This window comes from Fistularia commersonii, chromosome 9 (genome assembly GCF_037954325.1).
Source record: "Fistularia commersonii isolate RoL2024-O1a breed Wild chromosome 9, RoL_Fcom_v1.0, whole genome shotgun sequence".
Classification (NCBI taxonomy): Eukaryota; Metazoa; Chordata; class Actinopteri; order Syngnathiformes; family Fistulariidae; genus Fistularia; species Fistularia commersonii.
The window spans coordinates 12,801,330-12,824,741 of NC_141292.1; the positions used below are offsets into that span (position 1 = coordinate 12,801,330).

General features: G+C 39.8%; 2 protein-coding genes across 3 annotated transcripts; one reads left to right on the forward strand and one right to left on the reverse strand.

Moving 5' to 3' along the window:
• Positions 1-365: 365 nt before the first annotated feature.
• Positions 366-7,107, forward strand: LOC147231253 (progestin and adipoQ receptor family member 3-like). Its single transcript, XM_086152534.1, has 7 exons — positions 366-507; positions 969-1,212; positions 1,408-1,570; positions 2,236-2,391; positions 2,885-3,082; positions 3,457-3,547; positions 4,634-7,107. The coding sequence occupies exons 2-7, from the start codon at positions 1,016-1,018 to the stop codon at positions 4,771-4,773; spliced, it is 945 nt and encodes a 314-aa protein (XP_086008660.1). The 5' UTR covers positions 366-507; positions 969-1,015; the 3' UTR covers positions 4,774-7,107.
• A 726-nt stretch (positions 7,108-7,833) lies between these two features.
• On the reverse strand, positions 7,834-22,254 carry slc26a1 (solute carrier family 26 member 1). Of its 2 annotated transcripts, none has more exons than XM_086152535.1 (8): positions 22,108-22,254; positions 15,892-16,337; positions 15,297-15,488; positions 14,344-14,590; positions 14,014-14,245; positions 12,567-12,750; positions 12,030-12,317; positions 7,834-11,906 (listed from the first exon to the last, which is right to left on the reverse strand). In XM_086152535.1, the coding sequence occupies exons 1-8, from the start codon at positions 22,154-22,156 to the stop codon at positions 11,328-11,330; spliced, it is 2,217 nt and encodes a 738-aa protein (XP_086008661.1). In that variant the 5' UTR covers positions 22,157-22,254; the 3' UTR covers positions 7,834-11,327. The 2 variants fall into 2 exon arrangements, with proteins under 2 accessions (XP_086008661.1, XP_086008662.1); XM_086152536.1 differs by lacking the exon at positions 22,108-22,254 and adding an exon at positions 20,766-20,821.
• Positions 22,255-23,412: the final 1,158 nt, after the last annotated feature.

The following is a 23,412-nucleotide window of genomic DNA, read 5'->3' on the forward strand; positions in this document are numbered from 1 at the left end:
TTTGAGAATTGAGGTTAACAAACCGTATTTCAAGGTATGTCATCGTTGAGCTTATTTTTATCTATTCTGCTGCTGCTGTTGTTGTTATCATCAGTCTCAGTATCAACTGGATTGTTGTTTTCTTTGGTCCGCTGCTTTTTCTAGACGAAGAAGCATAACTGAACGGACTCTTTAAAAAAAAGTATTTATGTTCTCATAAAAAAAAAAAAATGAAATATTTATGTTCTCAGTGAAAGTTTTCGGTCTCCGGTTTGACAGTAATTGACAGCTACCAGTTGAAAATGATATTTTGCACCTAAAAACACACCGTAGTCCTAAGGCTCTTTCGCCAGCAGGGGGCGGCAGCGCACCGCTTTGACATTTCCATCAACAACGAAAGACCGGTCCCCATATTGGCCTGGCATTCGTGCACATAATTTAATCTTGATTGATGATTTTTCATTTTCGAATGATGCTCACGGCTGAATTGACGAAACAACTGCGCGGGGGATGGGATTGAAATCAGTGGTGAGACCTTTTATACGTTTTCCGGGTTAGTTTGCTGGCTTTAGCGGTCACTTATGCTAGCATGTCAGAAAGCTAAGTCATGATGATACAGTAGCGACACAGATACGTCGCTGTTCGGTTTTTAATTGTAGTATTTGCGCTTTCAACGCTCGCTGCTATGATTTGAAGCTCTATTAGTCTCTAAAGTGGTTAAAAAACGGTTAAACGCGTATTACTGTAGAGAATATGCGGTGTTTTATCACATGCTCGTAGGGCTCTATTGACTAAACTGTATAGCATAGGTTCACACGCAGCTGACAGAAAAAGTCATCAGCAAAAGGAATCACCAGATCTATAAAGTAAATGTCTCGATTACTACAAGTGTTTCATGATGTCATATTAGCAAAGTGGAATAAAATATGCTGTTCAAAACTGTCCAGAATCAGACAAGGCCTCTCTTTCTCTTCCTCTATCCCTAAAAGAAGCCTTAAACCCACCTGGACTTCAAACCAGAGGATCAGGGACCAAGATGCTGCTGAAGATGCCCCAGAAGTTGCTGAAGACTGCCCACTACATAGAGCTAGGAAACTACCAGCACTGGCCGGTGCTGATGCCTCAGAGGATCAGGCTCTACACCTATGAACAAATCCCACCCTTCCTGAAAGATAACCCCTACATCACAGATGGTTACAGGGCTCACCTGCCCTCCAACCTCTGTTTAAAGAGGTGGAAGATCATGTTTTTTGAAAAAGGATTAATAGATTCTGTCAGCTTGAATTGTGCTGATCATGTCTGAGTCGCTCACACATGTCTGAAAGTTTCACTTGTCATGAGTTAAACTATGTGCAAATGCATTTTTGTGCATGTGTTTACATTTACACAAAAATGCATTTTTTTCTTTCTCCTCCTTTCGTTTTTTAGTATTTTTATTCTGTCCAATGAGACAGTGAACATTTGGACCCATCTGCTAGGCTTCCTTCTCTTCTTCTCCCTCGGGGTTAATGACTTCTCTTCGGTTCTGCCAGCCTCTGGAGCGAACAGAGAAGACTATGTCATCTACGCTATCGGCCTCTTCTGCTTCCAGGTAACAAATTTTATCATGGTTCATTTTTTTCAAATGTATTAATAGTCTTCATCCTACATGTTACAATTTCTAAAGCCAGTCATTTACACCGTGGTCACTTTGTCGTTATTCCAATTAAATCAAAACATCTTGACAGGAAATTGATTGTTTGCAAATGGATAGTATGTAGACCTTTGCTTGTGTTACATTATATTTATGTGGCCTAACACATTTTAGGTTTACATTTCCTAACACAGGTTCATTCAGTTCATCTCTTCCAGCACAGGTGTGTAAGCTGTGGGTAAGCGTGTTTAGTTTGGTCAAGTGCATTACATTATTACAAGCTAACATAGGAATGGTAGTGAAGTTCAGAACTTTGCTTGGTTGTGCCTACGCTTTGGTAGGTTAGTGTTGTAGGTTGTGTGACAGCTGGTTATTTGATTTTCAAGTTGTAAAATGTAAAAGAAATACAAAAGTTGATTTCATTCTCACTGATATTGCACAGCGTTGTACCCTCCCCATAACAATCATTATACATCAAACCCCAAGCTCACTTTGTTTACATATTTATGGAAAATAAAAAGGGCTATCAGTTTGTGAACATGGAAGAAGTATTGTTGCATCATCTGGCATCATGTAATGTATGTGTGTGTGTGTGCGTGTGCGTGTATGCGTGTTCTTTCCAGGTGTGCATGTTGTGTTCTGTGGGGTTTCATCTGTTCTCGTGCCACCAGTCAGAGAGGACCTGTCGTCGCTGGCTGGCTTTGGACTACGCAGGCATCTCTGTTGGCATTTTGGGCTGTTACGTACCCGGCATTTTCTACGCCTTCTACTGTAATTCTGTAAGTCCAAACAGCAAAGAAAGCGAGAGTGGTCATCATGTTGTTGTATTTGCATACGCTGCCCCCAAGCAACTCTTACACACTTTCAATTCCGAATTATCCCTAGTCCCCCTGTTTTCAAGAATTTGAACTGCCTATCCTGAAAATTAAGTTTGGGTTATATCTGCAGAGTTTTGAGCAAATCACTAATGTCAACTTGTAGCTGGTGACTACATTTTTTTTCATATTTCACAACTGGGTTTAAATTCACCGCAAACAAAAATGTGATACACGTCAATATCAACGTTGACCATTTGTGATGTAAGAACCACAAGAGCCATCCATATTATCAGAGTTTATTTTATTGTTGTAATTTAACATATTGATGATCACCAATGTATAGAGATGTAATTAAGCTGCCAAGATTTTGATTGAAAGCTGACAGCATAAACGTCCTCCCGCCCTGAACAAGCATCTGATATGTATTTATTTATTTTGTTCTTTTGTGTCTCAGTTTTGGCGGCAGGTCTACCTGCTGACGGTGCTGGCCCTGATCCTGGCCGTATTCTGCGCACAGATTCACCCCCGTTACCTCAGCAACGACTGGCAATGGCCAAGAATGGCGATATTTTGTTGTGTGGTGGGTGTCAGTGTCGTCCCGGCGTGCCACTGGGTCTGGCTGAACGGAGGATTAACATGTGATGTTGTTCAGGTTAGGAATTACACTACATATCCTGCTTTATACTTTTATACTCGCTGTTAGTTAGCTTCTGTAATTTTGTTGTTTTTGCTTTATAGATCTCACCAGCTGCCTCTGTAATTGAATGTTTTACACAACTGACTCTCCTTAGGATTATTTAAACTGAAAAGTAGATATGTTACAAAGTAAAAACTCTTTTACTGTAATTATATTTTCTTTTTGTATTGGCCTCTTAACATTTTGGAATAGCCCAAATGGAAAAATGCTTCTAGACTTACATGTTTTGAATACTTAAATCACTTTTCTATTAAGGTTTTCTCAAGCAGTGAATACATTTCCCAGCTGCTCGATGTTAACCATCACCTTTATTTTCATCATGTCTCCAGGTATTCTTGCCACGTGTGATTGTGATGTACTTGATTGCTGGATCTGCCCTTTTGTTCTATGTCACCAAGATCCCTGAACGCTATTTCCCTGGTGAGTCTTTTTTTTCCTTTCCCTTGCCACACACAATAATATTAACACAGATAAATTATGTTTGCCTTGTGACAGCAGATCTTATTTGGGTGTTTTGATAGCTTGTCAGCTGATCAGTGATTCATTCCTATGTGCCGTACGGAGCCAAATGACATGTCTGATTTAGCTGAAATCATAGGAGCTTGTTGTCATATATTTGGTTCTTAGTTATCAAAATAATCTTCACGATCAGAAATGATGTAGATATATTTTACTTACATCACGGTCTGGATTGGGACCCAAAAAAAGCAAGTAGCACTTTCTTTCAGATTGTTTTCAATATCCGGCTTTTAGGGGAAAGCGATCAACCAAAAACTCAATAGAAACCACATTTCGGACCTTGATGCAAACTAATCTTACTAAATCAGTTAATTATATACAGTATCATTCTTTGATTTTCTGCAGCTGCCCCTTTGTCTGCTATCTTTTTTCCTTTTTAAGGGTCAGATAAGGTCAAAAGATGAACCCAAGCCACAGTAGCTTTTACATTAAAAAGTACATCTAAAGAAATACATTTTAAAAAGTATGTCCACTGATAAGTCTGTCTTCAATGGTTATTGCCAAGAGAAAAGAACTCTTATCATACCTAATGACACCTCGGCTTGCGTTTGATCCGGTCACACTCACAGTCATACAGTCATATCATTCGTATTCTGTAAATCAATAGCAGAGTAGCATTGTTCAGGAGTATATAGAGAGAGAGTCTGTGTTTGATGCGTTTTTTTAATACTGCAGGTCTTAAGCTGAAGACTTTCTCAATCTGGTCCTTGTAATATTTCCTTAAAAAGCAACTGAAAGTTTCCAAAAATTGGCAGTTGGAGCAACCGCTATTTCAGTCTCAGCGGAACAAAGTACTGCACACTGAAACTCTGTGTTTGTTTGACCATGTTGAGAATTTTATGATCCTTTTGAAGCTTAACTGACCTTAATAATCAAACTTCTATACCATTGAAACTTTTCTTTTAAGAACATTCAATGCTGGTATTGTTTGAAACTACTGTATGTGTATACCCATTATCTAAAACACCATTTTCCTCTCCTCCAAAGGCCATCTGAATTACCTTGGAGCCAGCCACCAGGTGTGGCATGTACTGGTGGTTGTGATGTTTTACTGGTGGCATCAGACGGCCGTACGCATAATGCAATTCAGGCATAGCCAGTCCTGCCTGACCCAATCAAACAGTTAAGTGCAAACAATGTGTAAACAAATTTCCATCTTCTCTCTTTTTGACTTCTTCCAACCCCATTTGAAGAAAACATGGCCAACTTCCAACCGTCGGGACCCTTCGCCGATTAGCTGCTAAGTTAAGAATGGGAAAAGCTACCAGCATAAATTTTCGGCAGCTTCCACACTGACCGGCTCGCCAAGCAAAAGTGTTTTTCTCTCTGTCCCCACTCCCATTTATTTCAACTCCCAATGGTTTTGTTAAGAGAAAAGCCAAACACGACTGGTCATTTTCTCAGGGGTTGGTTTGACATGACGTTTGGCATTAACAACTGAGTGGCAGTAAATGTTCACGCACTCGCAGAAGCATTTTCCAGGACTTTTCCAGGAAAGCTTTGGCTGAAAGCTTTTGCTGAGAAAAAGGATGTCTTTGCTGGACTTTTGACTCAGTTTGAGCAAGTTGTCCGCACACTTTCCCGTGTGTCATTGCTGCGGCCCTTTGTTACCTTGATTGGTTTTTCCGTTGCACACTTCTGCTCTTCACTCCTGAATTCTTTGGCTGTAATTGCTTTCCAGTCTAGCCAATTGGCTCCGGGGCAATGCTCAGTCTATTGCCGTTATCGACAGCCACCAGAAATCTTAAATTAAGCAACGGAGAAAAGACAATACTAAAGAACTGACTGGCGAAGGCCAACATCCGATATATTTGCAGTGAGCAGGGGATTTTAGACGCTGGTTCATCTGGACACATGGGTAGCAGTCCAGAGCAGCTGCTTGTTGGCACTGGAAAACCGATTGCCTGCAGTCTAAGTGTCAAACAGGGAGTCTAATCTAAAATCAAAAGATACCACTCTGAGCCTCTGTATTACATCAGTGCATGATCAAATATTTATATTCGTTTGTTAAAAACAGTCAAAGCGGCGCTGTTTTATATTGATGAGCGTAACTTACTGTTCTTCCTATTTACATACAGGTATTAAAAGCATCTGGGATTTTTTTTGCATACTTTTGCAAAATTTTGCAAAATTTTTTTTGCATACTTTTGCAAAAGTATGCAAAAACATTTTTTTGCATACTTTTATTGAAATTAAAGACAGGTGCCTTTTTTTGCCACGTATTAATGTTCATCTGTTGGTTACCATAAGAGTTGGATATACCAGTACTGTAGTCTTGAGAACGCATAAAAATAAAAGATGGCAAAGAATGTCTGAAAGTCACAAATACAGCAATTGCCCAAAATCAAATCGATGAATGCTGATTCATCCAGAGTACTTCAATCAATCTAAAGGAGCTTCTCAGGAGCAAAGTTGAAGAGAAATGACCATAATGAGACTTTATTGCAATGATAATATATTGTTATTTGGTTCACGTGTGTGTGTGCGTTTGTTCACAATATGAAAGAAATGGGTCGTTGATTACTCTGTTCACTCTTTTATGATCTGACTGTGCAGAGGTCATGTTTATGTGTGTAGCCTTTCAAAAAAAAAACAGGACAATGAATGAACAACATCATGATCTATCCAACAAACAGCTCCTAGCATGGTCGTAGGTGGATTTTTGACCATTTTAACATGGTACAAACATTTGGTCAAATTAAACCACTGCACTGCAGGGTTTGATTAAAATGGTTCCATGAATTTTAGGTGTTTTAACCCTTGTTGGCTTGTCCCTCGAGACAAATCGGGCTGAGATTTTCATCCCTGTCATGCTGACACTCTTCTTGAACCTTGTTTACAAAAAAAAAAAACATTGTCATTGAGTTCATAATTTTGTTTGCATTCTGTGTTTTGTGACAGTGACAGTTAATCTTACCATTACAACCTCATATTGTCAGGTGGAGAATGTAAACTGATCACCTGATCCTGATCTGTATTGTTACACACTATAAGGCCAGTATCTATGTTTGGTTTTTTTTTTGGCACACTTACTGCCACTGCTACTGACAGCTGGAAGATACAGATAACAGTTGCTAAAAAGTAGTGACTTAAGTTGCCTTATTTAAGTGCTTTATTTGTTTTTGGTTTATGTTTTTATAGGGGCAGACCCCATCTGTATTGTTTTCTTTGGGTTCAGTTTCTTCCCACAATCCAAAAACATGGGATCTAAATGCACATATATTGAATTTAAGATTTTCCCATAGGTGTGACAGAGTGAGTGAATGGTTGCATGTGTCCCCGTGCGGCCCTGTGATCAACCAATCAGAGCAGGGTGTCCTCAGCCTCCCTACCAATCACAGCGGGGATTGGCTCCAGTGCCACCCTGGATGCATGATAAACTGTACAGACAATGAATGAAAAAAAATTCAAATCAATAAACAACGCCGTAAAATGAAACATTTTACAATGGCTCTGAATGACTCCTGAGTTGTTTGTGTTTGAACAGGAAAACCTTAATAATCCACTAAACCAGGTCTCAGATAAGTGGATTGACATTTGAATTAATGAATGGACTAAAACGGTTTATAAGCTGTTCATAATGCAGGGGCTTGTTCTCAATCAATAGGTTTGATATTTTTATCCACAGACATGGAAAAGAATTCAGCTGGATCTTGGGAGTTAAAATGCCACACTCACTTGTGGGCTTCTAGAGCAGTGTTTCCCAATAGCTGTGCCGTGGCACATTAATGCCGCACAAAAATGCCCACTTTTACCTGATTGGTCCAGAAATGATTTATTCAATGCAAATAATGTATCTTCGTACGTCTATCTATATTATGGCAAAATGGCAAAAGGTAGTGAATTAGCCTGTGTGTCTACCTGCTGCTGCTGCTCAAACAGCAGAGTAATTTCGTGATGCTTCGAGTGAGACAGCAGCAGTGATACGCAATGGATAAATATTTGAAAAGAAAAGTACTCAATCACAACTCTCTGGTTCAACCAAACAGGACCAGATTTCACACTGAGTAAGTAAATTGAGACTACTGTTTCATTCTATTTCATTAAAAACGTTTTTGACATATATATTTGGTGCTGTGCCTTGTGATTTTCTTATGTAAAATATGTGCCGTGGCTCAAAAAAGGTTGGGAAACACTGTTCTAGAGTATCAAAAGAACGTCAGATGTACACAGTAGTCAACCTTGTGGAGTCCATTTTAATAACTAATTCTCATACGAATGGCACATTTGCTTAAGCAACACAGCAAATGGGTTACGAGGTAAATATTTAACAAACATAGATACACTTTTTAAACCCTCCTTCAAGTATCATTCACTCCAGATATGCACAAATTAACATCTTGGAATGTTCTTGTCTAAACATTGTTTTAATGTATGGATACAGAGTAACCAAAGAGGATCGTAAGATCAGTATGGGGAGGGACACTTCTTCGTATTTTTCCATTATTATTTCCAGTATTTAGCCATTGAGAGACAAATATTTTCCTTTTTTTTTGTTTAGTTAAGTTTTCTGGGGGTGCTGTTAATATAGCTAAGTCATTAATGGTATTATTGTAAGACCAGCTTTCGCTGGTCCTTGTAATCGAGAGGAACTTTAATTTATCAAATGCATTATTTGAATCTACTGTATAGTTTTATGTTTTTGTAAATGTAAAAGATCTTCTTGAATCTAAAACTTAGTCTTGCAGTATATTAACAACTGGGTTTTGACTTACAGGACTGTCTCAGAAAATTAGAATATTGTGATAAAGTTCTTTATCTTCTGTAATGCAATTACAAAAACAAAATGTCATACATTCTTGATTCATTACAAATCAACTGAAATATTGCAAGCCTTTTATTATTTTAATATTGCTGATAATGGCTTACATCTTAAGAAAACTCAAAAATCTTATCTCAAAATATTAGAATATCATGAAAAAGTAATTTTTGTTTTTGTAATTGCATTACAGAAGATAAAGAACTTTATCGCAATATTCTAATTTTCTGAGACAGTCCTGTATGTAACCTTCAATGTGTTGGTAATTTTTATTTTTTGGTTAATTTATTTTTTCCCCCTTTGTGACCTAATTGGCTTATAGGTAACACGTGTGAAAATGTAAACAGTTTAAATGCGTAAATGAAAATGTAGTAGATTTCACAGTAAGCTCTAACTGTAAAAAAACAGTTTCAGTGAACGGCGCTGCAGATAAATACAAGTGACAACATCTGCAGGCCATTTTAAATATACAATGGCAGTTACTTAGGTCCAAGAAAGGCCCTTGAAACCTATATGAATGTCGAGCTGTGCATCTACATCCTCTTAAGATGTCATTTGTTTTGGTTTTAAGGCAGAATCAGAGACGTTTGATTGCTGTGCTGCATCTCTGCAGCCACAGGGAATCCATCAGCAAAGTTTAAACCAGCCGACTGTTGGTGGGTAAGATAACGGAATAATGTCTGGCAGTGATATGTTTAAGCCCTGGCCTATTTACCGCACTGTTCAGCTGATACGATCTCAATCTTGACGCTCCCAAATCCTTCTGCGAGGCAGAAGCACCAACCGTTGTTTTTAATGCCGTCCCTCCACACACACAGACCTATTTGGAAGATGGTTGATAATGAGACTATTACAGTTTTTCAAATAATAATAATAATAAAATAAATATTTCAGTTTTATGTACTTCAACGCAATATAATGTGGAAGCAAGATGCTTGAAAACACAACTATTTACCAGAGGTACCCCATCACATGGCAGTAGTGAAATAGAAATGAAGTAAATATGTCAGTTTTTCAATGTCCATTACTAAGATAAAAGTGCGCTCTTATTCCATCAAAAACTTTTATTCAGGTATTGAGTTTGGAGCCTGTGTTTGTGAAAACTGTTGAATATAAATATGAGTTATAAAAACAGTTAAAAAAAAAACTTTCCAAAAAAGTTAGTTACTTTCACACCCATTTCAAAGAATCAAGAACAGACTATAAACACATTTGTCAGGTTACCACAGTGAAGGACAGGTGGTGTAGTAAATTGTCGGAGGCCCCGGTTTAATGTGTGTTAGATGGAAACTGAGAATGATTGTAGACATCATCATTTACACGCACAATTATCTTCTCTTTATATCCTGAAGTGTGTAGTTTTCCTTTAACAAATCACTCCAAAGGCCAAGATAATGGTTGGCGGTTGCTGACAGCGGACTCTGGACTCTTTGGTTATGTTTCCCTTTTCATTCCTTTTTCGAATGGACAACCTTTTTGAACTGAAATTAGACTCAATACCATATTTAAGAAAAAAAAAACCAAGATTAAATCTCATAATACACTGTATCAGTATGTTATTCTCAGAGCCCTATTTTCTGGGGTAGATTCTTCTGAACCATGCGCTAAATCCTAAAGGTCACTTCGGGTCAGATGCAAAAAAGTAAAAAAATTAAAATGTGTTTGACATGGTCAGCGACAAATACACATTAGCCACAATCGCTTAAAGCAATGGGGTGTGTTCTTCTGTTCTTTCTTAAAGCGGAGCTCATTTCCTTCCTCACTATTACTGGCCGTCAACCAACAATAATATCGAGGAAATGACTCGAGCGTGAAGCATGAAAGTGACCGAATACATTGAGACATGTCAAAAACAAGCATATATGAATTTAAAATTCGATTCTGAATCATGAATCAACGAAAACATTTTTTCGGACAAGTAACAGGAAATTTGACCAAGAAACAAAAGGGGGGCGTCTCCAAAAATCAGGAGGCAGCAGATTGTGTTCAATATGTTGGTTTTTACTACTAAAGTGGATCATTCAGGCTCTCAAGAGAAACAGTGGTATACAATACAGGTTGTACTGTACTGTAAAAAAATTAAAAATTAACAATGAACAAAGTGTGAATGTTGAAGCTGGAATCACAGATGTCAGGGCGGGATTAATCCGATTAATTAAAGGGATTCATTTCAAAAAGCACTGATATTTACCAGTAATATATAGTGTATTAATGGGACTGCTTTCCTAACTTTATAAGCTTTATAAGCTAACTTTATATTAACTTTATGAATTCACAACAAGGGTTTATGGATGGCAAACAAAGTAATTGCCAGGCTACTGCTTTACCAAACCTATAATGGGCAAAGTTTGGGGAATTCCATCAAATGAAAAGTGAAGATACTCTATCAGATGAAATCCCCACAGAGGTTCATTTACTAAACAAGTCCAAAACTTTAGATTGAATATCCGTATCTTCTTTCTCTGTCTCTCAGATAACTTGAGTTTGAATATCATTGATGGTTCCAAAAATCTAAGAAAATAATAAGGCGATTAAATTAAATTAATTTCATTGGTCATCTTGACACAAACACACACTCAGGTTCATTCACACATGAATCATTCAAACAGGCATTTTGAGGCAAAGAAAACTCTTAGCAGACTACATCTTTATTTAATCAGTGGAATTTGTGTAGATTTCTTTTTACGCGACAAACCAGTTTTGTGATTTGAATCTTCAGAGCCCTAAAAATATGTAAATAATTGCAAAAATGACTTAAGGCTTGCTGTGCTGATTGAAAATTTTTGGGGGGAAAGTCCTTGGTGCAAATGTTGGCATCCCAGTGTTTCTTGGACAAAATAACCTTAAAATGCCAAGATGGCAAATGGACATTGGGAGACGAGAAATGGAATATTCCATTCCCTGCTCCGTCCGCCTTGTCCTCTAGTCGGGCTCTACACGAGAGCTGGCCGACCCCTCTGTTGAACTGGATTTACTGCTTGCGTGCAGGACGGCAAAATGAACTGTATGAAACAGGAGGCTCTTCATGGCTTCGTTGTTCTTCCCAAAGAATTGCCCTTTTTGCAAGGTATCGATCAATGAGGTGTTACAACTGGCGAGGACCACACTCACCCCGATTTCGTCATAGTCCTTGACCAGCCCCTTGAACGTGGCCGTACCCGTCGAGTCTATGAAAGGGATGGCGGAGCAATCTAAAATGATGGTGTGGAAATCCAACTCTCTTTGGACGAGTCCGACGACAACCTCTCCGTTGTTTTGACAGCCGCCACTGGCCTCTTTCATCTCTTTTGCCTTCTTTCCCGCCTTACGTCTCTTCGTCTTCTCCAAGAAAGGATCGACTCCGACGGCCAGGTAAAGAGATTTGAGGAAGGACTCCTTGTTGGCGTAGTAGAGGGGGGCCTGGAAGCGGAAAATCCGAATTTGAGGCTGTGGCCTGAGGTTTTTGTACTCCTCCAGATCCTCATAGAGATCGCCGTCCTTGATCCGGCCCAGGAGAGAGACCTGAAATGAGATTAGCTTCTCGAGATTAACTAAATGTTAAATAGCCGCATGTCCCTGTAGTCCTGTATGTTTTATATATAGTACAACTTCTGGGTCTCTAAATGTGTCATTTTCTGCGCTCACCCTGGGATTCTGGGTCTTGTAAATGATGCATGACATTGAGAAGATGACTCCGACCAGTAGGCCGAGCTCCACACTGATCAGAGCTGTGGCAAACATGGTGACCAGCCATACAACGGCATCATCACGGCTCTCCCGCCACTTAGCCGGTACATCCTTGAACTTTCGAAGTGCCCCTCGCAGGCTGACAATGATTATGCAAGCCAGAACACATTTCTGGAGAGCGTGGAAAAAAGGTGCGAAGAAGAGCAGGACAAGCAGGATGACTACGGCACTGATCAGGCTTGATACCTGATGGAAAAGTAGAGGTGAAGTCAGGACTGGGAATAGATAGCTGATCCACTCGTAGCCTCAGGAAAGAAATCGATGTTTTTCTTCCCCTTGCTTGAGGCTCCAATACGTCACATCATTTATCGCTACGACGTAAATGAAAGTAACACTTCCTCCGAAGTATGACGGCATAAAGCGGTGCTGTGAACTCTTCAAAAATCCCCACGAAATATCGATGGGTTTCAAAAATTCTTGAAATTTCAATTTCACCTGTGTCTGGCAGCCTGTTGAGTCCTTCACCATTGTTTTAGCCAAAGCCGCACTGGTGGTGAAGCAATGGAAAAAGGACGGAATGATGTTGCAGAAGCCGATAGCGAGCATCTCCTGGTTGGGTCGAACTGTGTAACCATTTTTCTTGGCAAACATTTCGGACAGCGACACTGTGAAGGCAAAACTGAAGGATAAAGTGAGAAACCTCTCAAAGTATTACGAATTAATCATCGATCTTTGCTTTTTAACCGACACGCATCTTTGGTCTTCATATTGAATTTTTTTTTTGCACATAAGAACGACAAAAATACAAGACATTGCAATCAGAGCTCAGACCCAACGAGTGGCTCATATTCATTCCCGGCATGATTCCATCTTCTAAATTGAAACATCCCTGTATTTTCCGCACTATAAGGCGCACCTATAAAACCTGTAATCTTCTCAAAAACCGACAGTGCGCCTTATAATCCAGTGCGCCTTATACTTGGATCAATATTGAGCCGCAAGAGGTCTCGCAACTACAGGAAGCAGCCGCCGACTCTATTTTCTCCCGTAGAAGAAGTAGCATTTTCATTTCCATTTGTGTGCGTGTGCGTCGCCGAAGTAGCAGCGGTGAAAACGGTAAAGGGGAATTCCAGTCCCACATTGCTTGTGTTTGTATAAAGACCCCAAAATGGCACTTTTCAAGAGCCACACTTTTGACGCAGAGTTTAAACTCAAGGCGATCAGTCGCGCAGTAGAACATGGGAATAGAACAGCAGTGAGAGAACTCAATATTAACGAATCAATGGTACGGAAGTGGAGGAATCGACAAGATGTAAGTAAAGGCGACTAAACAGAGCTTTCGAGGAAACAAAGCGACATGGCTACGGTTAAAGGCCAAACTCGAACAGTGGGTTGTTGAACAGAGAGCAGCAAGTAGAAGCGTCTCTACAGTCACTATTCGAATGAAGGCAACAGCGCTAGCTAGCGACATGAACATTAATGAATTTAGAGGCGGTCCTTCTTGGTGCTTTCGTTTTATGAAACGCTTGGACTGTGACAAATAAGGTTCGTAATACATTGTTTTCAACGAAGGCGGCGCAAATACTGGTAAGAGTTACCGGAAAGTACGGTACCGTATTGTGAATGCACTAAGTTGTTTTGGGAGTGAACGGAGTTGTCAGAACGTTGGTTTGTATTCTATTAATAAAGTTTGATGGACTTATCTGACTGTTTTGTTGACATTCCCTTTTGCGCAGCTCCATTTAGTAGATGCATAAGGCAACCCCAGCCACTACTGTAGCTTTTATTACATGCGCCTTATAATGCGGTGCGCCTTATATATGAATTTAAAAAAAAAAAAAGGCCATTCATTGAAGGTGCGTCTTATAATCAGGTGCGCCTTATGGTGCGGAAAAAACAGGAAGTGGTACAACATACAGTCATGTTAATATTTGCATATTACCTGATGACAGCTAAAGGAATGGCGTCCAGTGCCACCCGTGGCATCAACCCAAAGTTTGGCACCTCGGGTGAGATGAATCCCGTGGGGATGTGACCAGAAACGCTGGAGGTGTAACGATTGTTCAGATCCCCAAAATGGCTGGCTAGCGTGGCTCCAGTGACCAGCACGAGCTCAGTTGGCAGAGGGATCTTTAAACGATTTTTATAGCGTTCCTGGATCTCTTTTCCTGCCACTGTATTCAACATTCATGAATTATAAATTCTTTTCTGAATTAAAGAAAATTAAATTATTTTCCAGGTCAAGACATATCAAAGATCTTTTTTTTTTTACCCAGTATGGAGATACAGATGGCACTGGTGATGAGGTCACATAAGTTGGTTTTGTGAATGTTGGCAAAAATGTTGATCCAGGTGACAACGACCGTTCCATAGCCTTGATGTCGAGGAATTTTTAGACCCAACAGGTATTTCGCCTGTACGGTCAGGATGGTGAAAGAGGCTCCGGTGGCGAAACCATCGAGCATCGGAGCTGAAAGGTAGACAGAGACAAAGCCTAGCCGAAACAGAGCCATCATGACCTGGTGAGTAGATCCAGAAACAGGGAAGGAACAGAAGACATTGAAGAAGATTGTGAAAAATTGAGACAATTCAAATATCTCTGCATCAGCACCAGACATTGGCAACTGGAATTCCACTAGACTAATAGATTACATATCTTGATACTGTAATCACCTTACCTGTGGGATCTGCTGCTTATTTTTTGATTGTAAGGTTATGTGTAGACTGATTCATTCGGTTACAAAGTGAATAGCACCATGTGAAATTCATTGTGGGATACGCAGATGAAGACAATCACTCTGCTAAACTGCTATACTATCATGCTGAATCTTTATTCTAAAGGCGTTTAGGGCATTATCGGGCTAAAGTGATGATATAAATCATGCAATATCAGCATTTATTATTACTCAAAGGGCCATGGTATGGTGCCAATGGCTCAATGGCCAATAAACTGAATTAGCAACTATTTTCGCAGAACAAATTGTCACCAATATGTGAACTTATTCATCTTACTTTATCCTCACTTCAATACAGAAGTTGGCTAGTTTCACATTATTTTCCAAATTTAAAACCCTTATTGGAGGTATTTATCTGAAAAAAGTATTATCTAAAAAAAGACTAGGAAATTCCATCAACCCCTTATTAACATCACATTGTCACCATTGTAAGGTTCCGCTGTAACCAGTATAATGGGACAATGAACTGAATATTCAGCTTTTCCCATACCTGGTAGATACCAGCCAGAAAGGTAAGAACAGTTGCAATGGCAATTGCATAACACTCCTTCCCACACTGCAGGCCCATTAGCTCCACACTTTGAATTCCACCCGCTGTGAGGTTAATACCCAGTGTATCATTTAAGACATCAGGTTCTTCACTGAGGTCGAAACCAGCAAGGAAAACTTCCCTGTCCACAACCTGCAAATGAGACAAAAAATTTGAATTACACACTTAAATATGACCTCAGTGATGTAGACCACTTGGTTCTATAATTATATATATTTTTTGTTTTTCAATATGAATTTAATATTTTTAAATATTTAATCAGATTTATCTTTATAAATAAATATATATGTATATATATATATATATACATACAATTAGACAATTATTTTTAAATGTTTATTCATAATTATATAATTAAAGTATTAATTAAACCAATAAGTCACATTTGTTTCTTATATATAATGACTAATATGTCCTGTTTTCATTCAATTCACTTTGTAATTTTTTTTTTTTTTTTCGTAAAATGCACAATAAAATCTATTGTCCTAAACTTAAGTATTATATCGTGCTCGGTCTCCATTAATTCTTTTGTTACCTGTCCAACCATAAGGCTCATGAGGCTAAAGATCCCAACTGACACGTGCCTTGATGTCCCCATGAGGAAGTAGATGATGTTGGCGTAAAACGAGGTGTATAAACCGTAGATGGGCTCCAATCCAGCCAGCAGGCAATAGGCAATGGACTGTGGTACCAATATGATGCCCACGATCACCCCGGACATCACGTCTCCCCAGACGTATTCTCTCAGTTTGTATTTAGGCAGCCAGCGAAAAACGGGGAAAAACCCAGACAGGGTCGATCGAACTCTGGGCGCCGAGCAGGCCAAGTTCCGCTTCAGTTTGGATTTTAGGACCGAAAGAGTTGACTTCCGATGCCGAACTTGCCGCTCCAGTAGAAGTGCGCCGTCCGCGGATGTGTTGGCCTCCATGGTCTTGGATCGGTGCACAAAGCACAGCGAGGGAAGGAGGGTGAGGTATTTGACTTTGGAGATCGTCAGTAAGCGTAAAATGGAGAGACGGGACAAAGAGAGGACATAAAAGATATTAGTAAGATACTGTATCTTCATGAGTCCAGTCTCACAATAGCATTCTAGCTTGTAGCTTTTTTTTGCAGACTAAGTCTTGCATGATACTGCCATCAGTTGATACTGGAATTGTAGAATCTGCACTATGGGCATAGATACTTTATGTATTTCTCTACATCTTTATGCAGGATTTGAGACACCAACAGTTCAAAATGTTTCTTCATGGTCCCGCTAATGGCAAAAAAAAAAATTTCAGGATGTTTAAAAGTTGATAAACCTCTTGTTGTAACAATTTCCAGTGACTTCCAATCAGTTGCAAAAATTTAAGTGCAGTTCGGGTCAAATATTATTGCGGCAACTGGACTTGATTTCTTCTCTTGACGACTTTGGAGACAAGCAGCTTCTTTAGTTCTGAACTCCAACAGAGGTGAAGTGAAGAAATCAGATCCAAAAAAGCATCATCTGTGCCCAAAGTGTTGTTTGTGCTTATTAGGGTTGGTTTAAAATAGTGTAATTGGAAGGTAACCCAGTGTGTCCCTATATAAACAACACAACCAGCCAGAAAAACAAGAATTGAGAGGTCACAAATGTTTGGAAATAAATGCCTACTTCTTGTCAGAAGCTCTCGGAGTCTGACTGATTAACATGGTAAACAGAATGCCAATGTGTTAACTTCCTTGCAGTTACAAAGAAACAAGGGCAAAGTTCAAAAGCCATTACAAGTTAGAGTATGCCAAGCTTATATATCACAAGCAGACGCCAAGTAGGCCATTGGGAAAACTCCCCAAACGCCTTTAGAACTGAAGAAGCCCCTCAGATGAGGCCTGAAATGTCTTCAAATGAAGAACATCAAGTGCAGTTGCCACGACAAGAAGTTTTATTTTCATCTACCTCAACTGCTCTTAGGAACAAAGTTTACGAGCGAGGCTACATACCTATGAATGTCCCTCCTCTCAGCCATTAATTTCCCCTTGTAATTAAAAGATAACACTGTTCAAGGTACTGCCCCATTTCCTTTACTTGTTAAAGTTGAACTTTATTGTCCCTGTGAGGGGCAATATGTTTTTACAACCCGCAGGGAAAAAACACAGGTGAAATAAAAAACTACAGCACGGACAGGGACAATAAAGGGAACACTTAAACGACACAATGTAACTTCAAGTCAATCACACTTTTGTGAAATAAAACTGTCCATTTACGAATTAACACTGATTCATTTTGACTTGTTTTCAAGGATGTTTCATCAAAGTTGGATCAACCTGTAGTGTGTTTTTCCACTAATAATTTAATCATTTTTTCCACTAATAATTTTCCCATTGATAATCTTTGCGTGATTTTGTCGTCAACACATTCAACTGTGTAAAGAACAAAGTATTTAATAGCAATATTTCATTCATTCAGATCCAGGATGTGTTATTCTAGTGTTACGGGAACACTAAAATAACATTAAAAAATAAAATAAATAAATAAATAAAATGATAATAAAATAAAATAATATTTTTTTTGAGCAGTGTATGTTATTTTCAATTGCTCAGTGTTGGGGACCTCTGGTTTAAAGTCACTGTTCTTTGTTGCTTCTCCTACTTTGGAGGTCTCTTGGTCTCAATTGCTAGCTCTTAAATTTAGGGACCAAACAAATGAAATCGCAGGCCTCCTGCCAGGCAGTTCCAGCCTCAGCTTTCTTCTTCTCAGAATATCCACTATCTCTCCTCTGTTCATGTCTAAATCATCTCAGTCTGGCCTCTCTGACTTTATTTCCAAAGCATTAGATTTGTTGTGACTCTGAAGGACTCATTCCTGATCCTGTAGATCAGAGATGTCAAACTCTGGCCCGCGGGCCAACTTTGGCCCGCACTGTAATTATATTTTGGCCCGCAAAGCCATACCAAATGACTATCAGACCTGGCCCGCCGCTATAGTCTAGAGTGCATGTACCGCTAGTTCTACAAATCCCAGAATTTTCTGCTGGTGTTTTGGCACAAAAATCACAGCAGGACCCATAAACGCCCTCTCCTCTGTGTATGGTAGTCAAAGCGACCATATGCTAATACACCCTGCTACTCAGGCAGAAAACAGGATTTTGCCTATGTGCAACATTATTTTATATATTGTATAGTATTAAGCTATGCTTGTTCCATATTTAGTTTTTTAAGCAAAACTTGTTTGGGTCCATATGAAAAGGTTCATTGTTATATCTGGAGGAAATGTTTTTTCAGTACATATAAATGTTGGCCCGCAACTTTGTCCCAGTTTTGAATTTTGGCCCACTTTGTATTTGAGTTTGACACCCCTGCTCTAGATCGTCATTACTCCCGCAGGGAACTTCAACATCTTAACCTCTGCTACCTCAAGCTGAGCCTCTTGTCTTTTCCTCAGTGCGACTTTTTCTAAGGCAGGCAACAAGGCTGGTCTCGCCACCGTCTTGTCCACCTTACTTTCATTTATGCTAATACTCTTATCACACCTCACAAGCTCCCCAGCCAATTCCGACCTGCTTGCATACATGTCTTCGCCTCTTTTCCACACTCTGCATTGCTCTGGATTATTGACCCGAGGTAAAAATTTTTTTCTTTGCCCTCTCTCTGTCTTACTCTGAGGCCTTCTCCAATTCCTCCTTGCGGTCCTGGTATATCCAACTTCTCATTCTCCTTCTTCCTGATGTTGCAGTCCCTTGGGATGGCTACAACCGCCCCTATGACTGCCTCATGCTTCTTGTCCACCACCAGTACAGCCGGCTGGTTTGCCATCACCAGTTCATCCATCTGGAACTGAAAGTCCGACTAGATCTCGGCTTGTTGATTCAGGATCACTATGAATCAGGGGGTCGATGTCATACCGATTCTTGGCATACAGCATGTTGTCATCCATTTAGTGGAGGGAACTGACTGTTACCTCACTTTGAAATCATTATTGAAAGCCACTGTTGGGGACGATCCAGCTGAGAGGGCTCAGGCCTCATGCAGAACTGCACCTCCTTGGTATTTACCACATCCGATGCTAAAATCTACAATCGGCTTTGAGTCGTCTCCGGGAGTCGTCTTCCAGAGTCCCGCCGAATTACTGATCTAAGAGTCCCGTTGATCTTATACCGCTCTAGCCTTCAGCACCTATGTGTGTGGCGTTGTGTCATGGGTATTTTTTGAAATCAACGAGGTAGTGCACAGGTTGATACCTCTTGGCATGCAATCCTGGGCGATTGCCTTGTTGACCGCTAGCTCGTGTTTGGCTCCCCTGGTATTGTTGCCAATTCCTTTCTGTTCCCTGCCCAGTTAGTACCTACTCCTCTTAGCTGCTATGTTGCCTAACAGGAGCGTAGGTGATGATGAGGACCGTACGACAATCACAGCTGCTGTTTTTTTCAGCGCCGCTAGTCATCCGCTAAGTTCGGTTCACTTCTTGAGCCAGTAGGTTGGATCATCTCGGGTCCTGGTGCTGTAAACCTCTTCTTCTTCGACGTCCTTTATCGGATGTCTGCCGTGGAAACTTTTACCGCTTCCTGCTTTGGGAGGCGACTGTTGTCTGCTGACGGCGTGTGCAGCCACCGGGTATTGTTGTTATGCGACGCCTCCTCCTTCCAGATATTCTTTCGGTGGAACTCGGTTTCGGCCTCAGGTGGGTCTGTCTGAGCGTTCTTACTAGCCTCCCATTGAAAGTACGTCTTTGCTAGATTGTTGGAGAACGGTTTATTTTCCTGGTCTCAGATTCCCTGCTGTATCTCCTCAAGTGGGTAGCCAAGGCTATACATATATACAGATATATATATTTGCATCTATACAGAATAAACTACATTATATAATTGTGGAATTCAAAATGTTTAAAGCGTGAGATCAGCAATATCTGCGTACGTTAGAAGTTTTTTTTTTTTTTAAATACATGCATCGTGAACACAGTAATGGCTTTTTGTAATTATTCGGCAAGAATAATCCATTTCCAAAAGCAACTGATATCAGTTAACAGAAAAGTGTAGCTGCGTTTTGGGGTTTTATTTTGACGTTTTTCAGTAACCTGCCGGCCTCATATTTTGTAGTGGGATAATGAAAATATCTAAAATGTACTTAACCATCGATTCATGCTTCTGCTCTACTGCACCCAGGTGGCCTAGTTTCCTATTAATCTTAACTGCGGTATTATGGGATGCTATGCAAATGAAACAACCAACAAAAAACCTGTACTGTGTTCAAAAAATAAGATCTCTCCTGAAATCTTTCGGGGATAAAAAAACATGCAAGGCAAAAATAATGAGCATGGCATTGGCTTTGACATTCAACATATAAGAAGAGACCAGCAGAGAAAACATAAAAAAAAGGAACATTTACTTTCAAAGAAATCTTGCAAATGGGTTCCACATTACGACTAAAGTGAGCCGAGCGCGATCTTGTACTCACCTGCGGATTAACCGTCGTCACTCCCCGACGACTTCACGTCTAGGCCAACTATTTGCTGACAATCAGCATGTCTGTGTGAGATCGCTTCTGGGTAAACATTGAGCTATAACAAGCCAATGGCCGATCTCTCACGTGCACATCTGCAGCCTTAGTGGCTAGAAGTGGGTTGGTTGTATTTGCATAAGGTAGCCTAATTGTGTCAAATCAAGTAAAATTTTACTCTTGTTTATCTACCTTGGTAGAGGCCCCGGCCTGCTACTGTCTCTGCAAGATAATTATGCTGATATGTGACGGGACTGATCGCATATCAAAGAGGAGGACGGCAACGTTTATCGTCAGTTACACCCTGCGGGGAATCAATGATGAGCCGACCTGATAACGTGATTAATCTTTTATTATACTATCTAATTTCTTCTTACCGCACAGACTGCTAAATTGGATTATCATCTAAAACAACCAGTGATGTAATTTCATTCAGAGGTATTGGTATTTTAAGTGAATGAGTAAGATAAATAAGTAAAATAAATTCATACATGAATAAATAATAATAATCACTCCCTCGGTAAATTTCTCAAACGAGATTTTGCGGGAGATACTCTGCGCTGTGTAGCAAATGCTAGAAACACTGAACGCTTCTCTGATATACCTGTGGAGTATTTGGAGCAAATTATCTTTGGGATGCACAGGGCAAAAAAGCATAATAATATTAATAAAAACAAAAAAATTTAAAAAAGAAATATCGGCTTTATATAAGTCTTTAGACCTTGTAATGCAATGGACCACTTCTGTAGTCATCTATATTAAGTAAATGGTAATTAGTGTAAGATTCATAGTAAATAATGAGTTATTATTCTTTGAAAACTGCTATATAAGGATTAAAGTGGCTCGCTGTGTGTATGTAGGGCTCGACAAGTGGCACGACTCCTTTTTTTTTTTTTTTTTTAACAATGAACTACTGGTGAAAAGACGATTACTCTTCATCCTACTCTGATTCTGTCAGGCACAGAGAGGGTTTTGTGTGCATCTTGTCGGGGGGCGTGGGAAGCCAAGGGGGGTGTATGAATGTGTATTCTTTTGCATGACTATTAACAGATACAGCCAAAAGCGGGAATGTTAGGGTTAGGGTAACAATCACAAGATGGTAGGATTCTACGCTAATCTTGTTCCTTTTTTGAAGATGTCTTAGTACAAAAAAAAACACTTCTCCAATCCCAGTTGAGAGGATTAATGCACTGGCCCTTTAAATCCATCTGGCTGCCAGTCTGCTCCCCGTCTATGACCTGCATCAGCGTCTGAAAAGGATGTGATTTGTTTTTCCTGTCAGAAATTCAAAAGGACTCACCGGGAGAAAAGCGGTGCCTGGGATATGATGCGAAGGCAGCTTGGGTCATACCTCCTTTCCTTCCCCTGTAAGCTTTTCATCCAGCATCAGGCTCTTCCTCTCAAGCACTGCACATTGCTGCTCTTCCTGTTTCCTTTTGCAAAGCACGATGGGAACAACGGCCCCCCCATCCCTTGGTGCCAGATGAAGCTGGGTAAAAGGGGGGGAGGGGTGACAGAAAGAGTGGATGAAGCTCTGGATTGTAACCATGGTGACAGGATTCCTGCTATGTCTTTTTGTTCTGATTAAAACAAGAATCCCCATCAAGGCTCCCCTAACCTTACGCGGAAGCCATCCGTGTTCACCATTTAATTCAACCGATAGTTATTCAATTCTAATCCGAGTGCATTACTTTTATATAAACGCTTGTCATTGTGTGTTTGTTTTGGATTGATTGCATCTTTAAATGTAATCAATGACAGTTCAGCTGACTGATTTGAGGAATCCGAATGATAAGAATGTGAGTTAGAAGAGTAAGTATAAGTAAAGGATATTGTTTTCCGGATAAATGAGATGCACAGAAACTGTAAACATGATAGGGATTGTATGGAGGTTTCAAAGCCTTTGTTTGCAACTAATTTTATTATAAATGTACTTAAACTGACAAAATAGATACAACGCTAAGATGAGTTGTGCTGGAATGAACAAATACACTAATTTGTCAGCTAAAACAGCCAGTGGTTTGAGGTCAAACGTTTCAATTGAAATATTCAAATTGGTGTGAATTAAATGAATCACCGAAGTAAATTTGGTGAATATGTTCAATGAACACTGATTAGCACTGGTTCTCTGCTTATATCGAATAAACGTCTAGTTTCACCGATGCAGCACTCATTCCCGGCGCGTTGAGGTTTAAACATCATTATCCGCGTGTAATGTGTCACCATCTAAACCCCATTTGGGGACCTTTGAAATCCTGAATTCCTGCAAGATAACCCGTGACAACCTCCGGTTAACCTTTCTGAGAAAAGCAAACAAAGTTTCAACAGACACTGAACATTAGACAGACCTTATTCTATTATTAACAGCTCAGGTTCAGAGCATTGTGCTTTGAATGTAAATGTTTAAGGAAGATTAGCGGCAAGAAAGGAAAAAAGGAATATACCCGCCGTCACTTTAACCTCTTCCAGGTAAGTTTGATTGATTTACAAAAGCACAAAAGTTTCTGTTGTTTGGCAACAATGAGGAGGAAGAACCACCTTTACTGAGAGAAACCAGTCTGGAAATGTTCTGGCAGAGGAAACGCCAATTGAGTAGTTTGTCAAT

Coding starts and splice junctions, on each gene's coding strand:
- slc26a1 (XM_086152535.1), bottom strand. CDS start 22,156: ATGACCCAAGCTGCCTTCGCATCATATCCCAGGCACCGCTTTTCTCCC. Junction 15,489..15,891: donor TGAGCCTTATGGTTGGACAG/GTAACAAAAGAA, acceptor TCTCATTTGCAG/GTTGTGGACAGGGAAGTTTT. Junction 14,591..15,296: donor TTCTGGCTGGTATCTACCAG/GTATGGGAAAAG, acceptor TCTACTCACCAG/GTCATGATGGCTCTGTTTCG.
- LOC147231253 (XM_086152534.1), top strand. CDS start 1,016: ATGCTGCTGAAGATGCCCCAGAAGTTGCTGAAGACTGCCCACTACATA. Junction 1,571..2,235: donor TCGGCCTCTTCTGCTTCCAG/GTAACAAATTTT, acceptor TGTTCTTTCCAG/GTGTGCATGTTGTGTTCTGT. Junction 2,392..2,884: donor ACGCCTTCTACTGTAATTCT/GTAAGTCCAAAC, acceptor TTTGTGTCTCAG/TTTTGGCGGCAGGTCTACCT.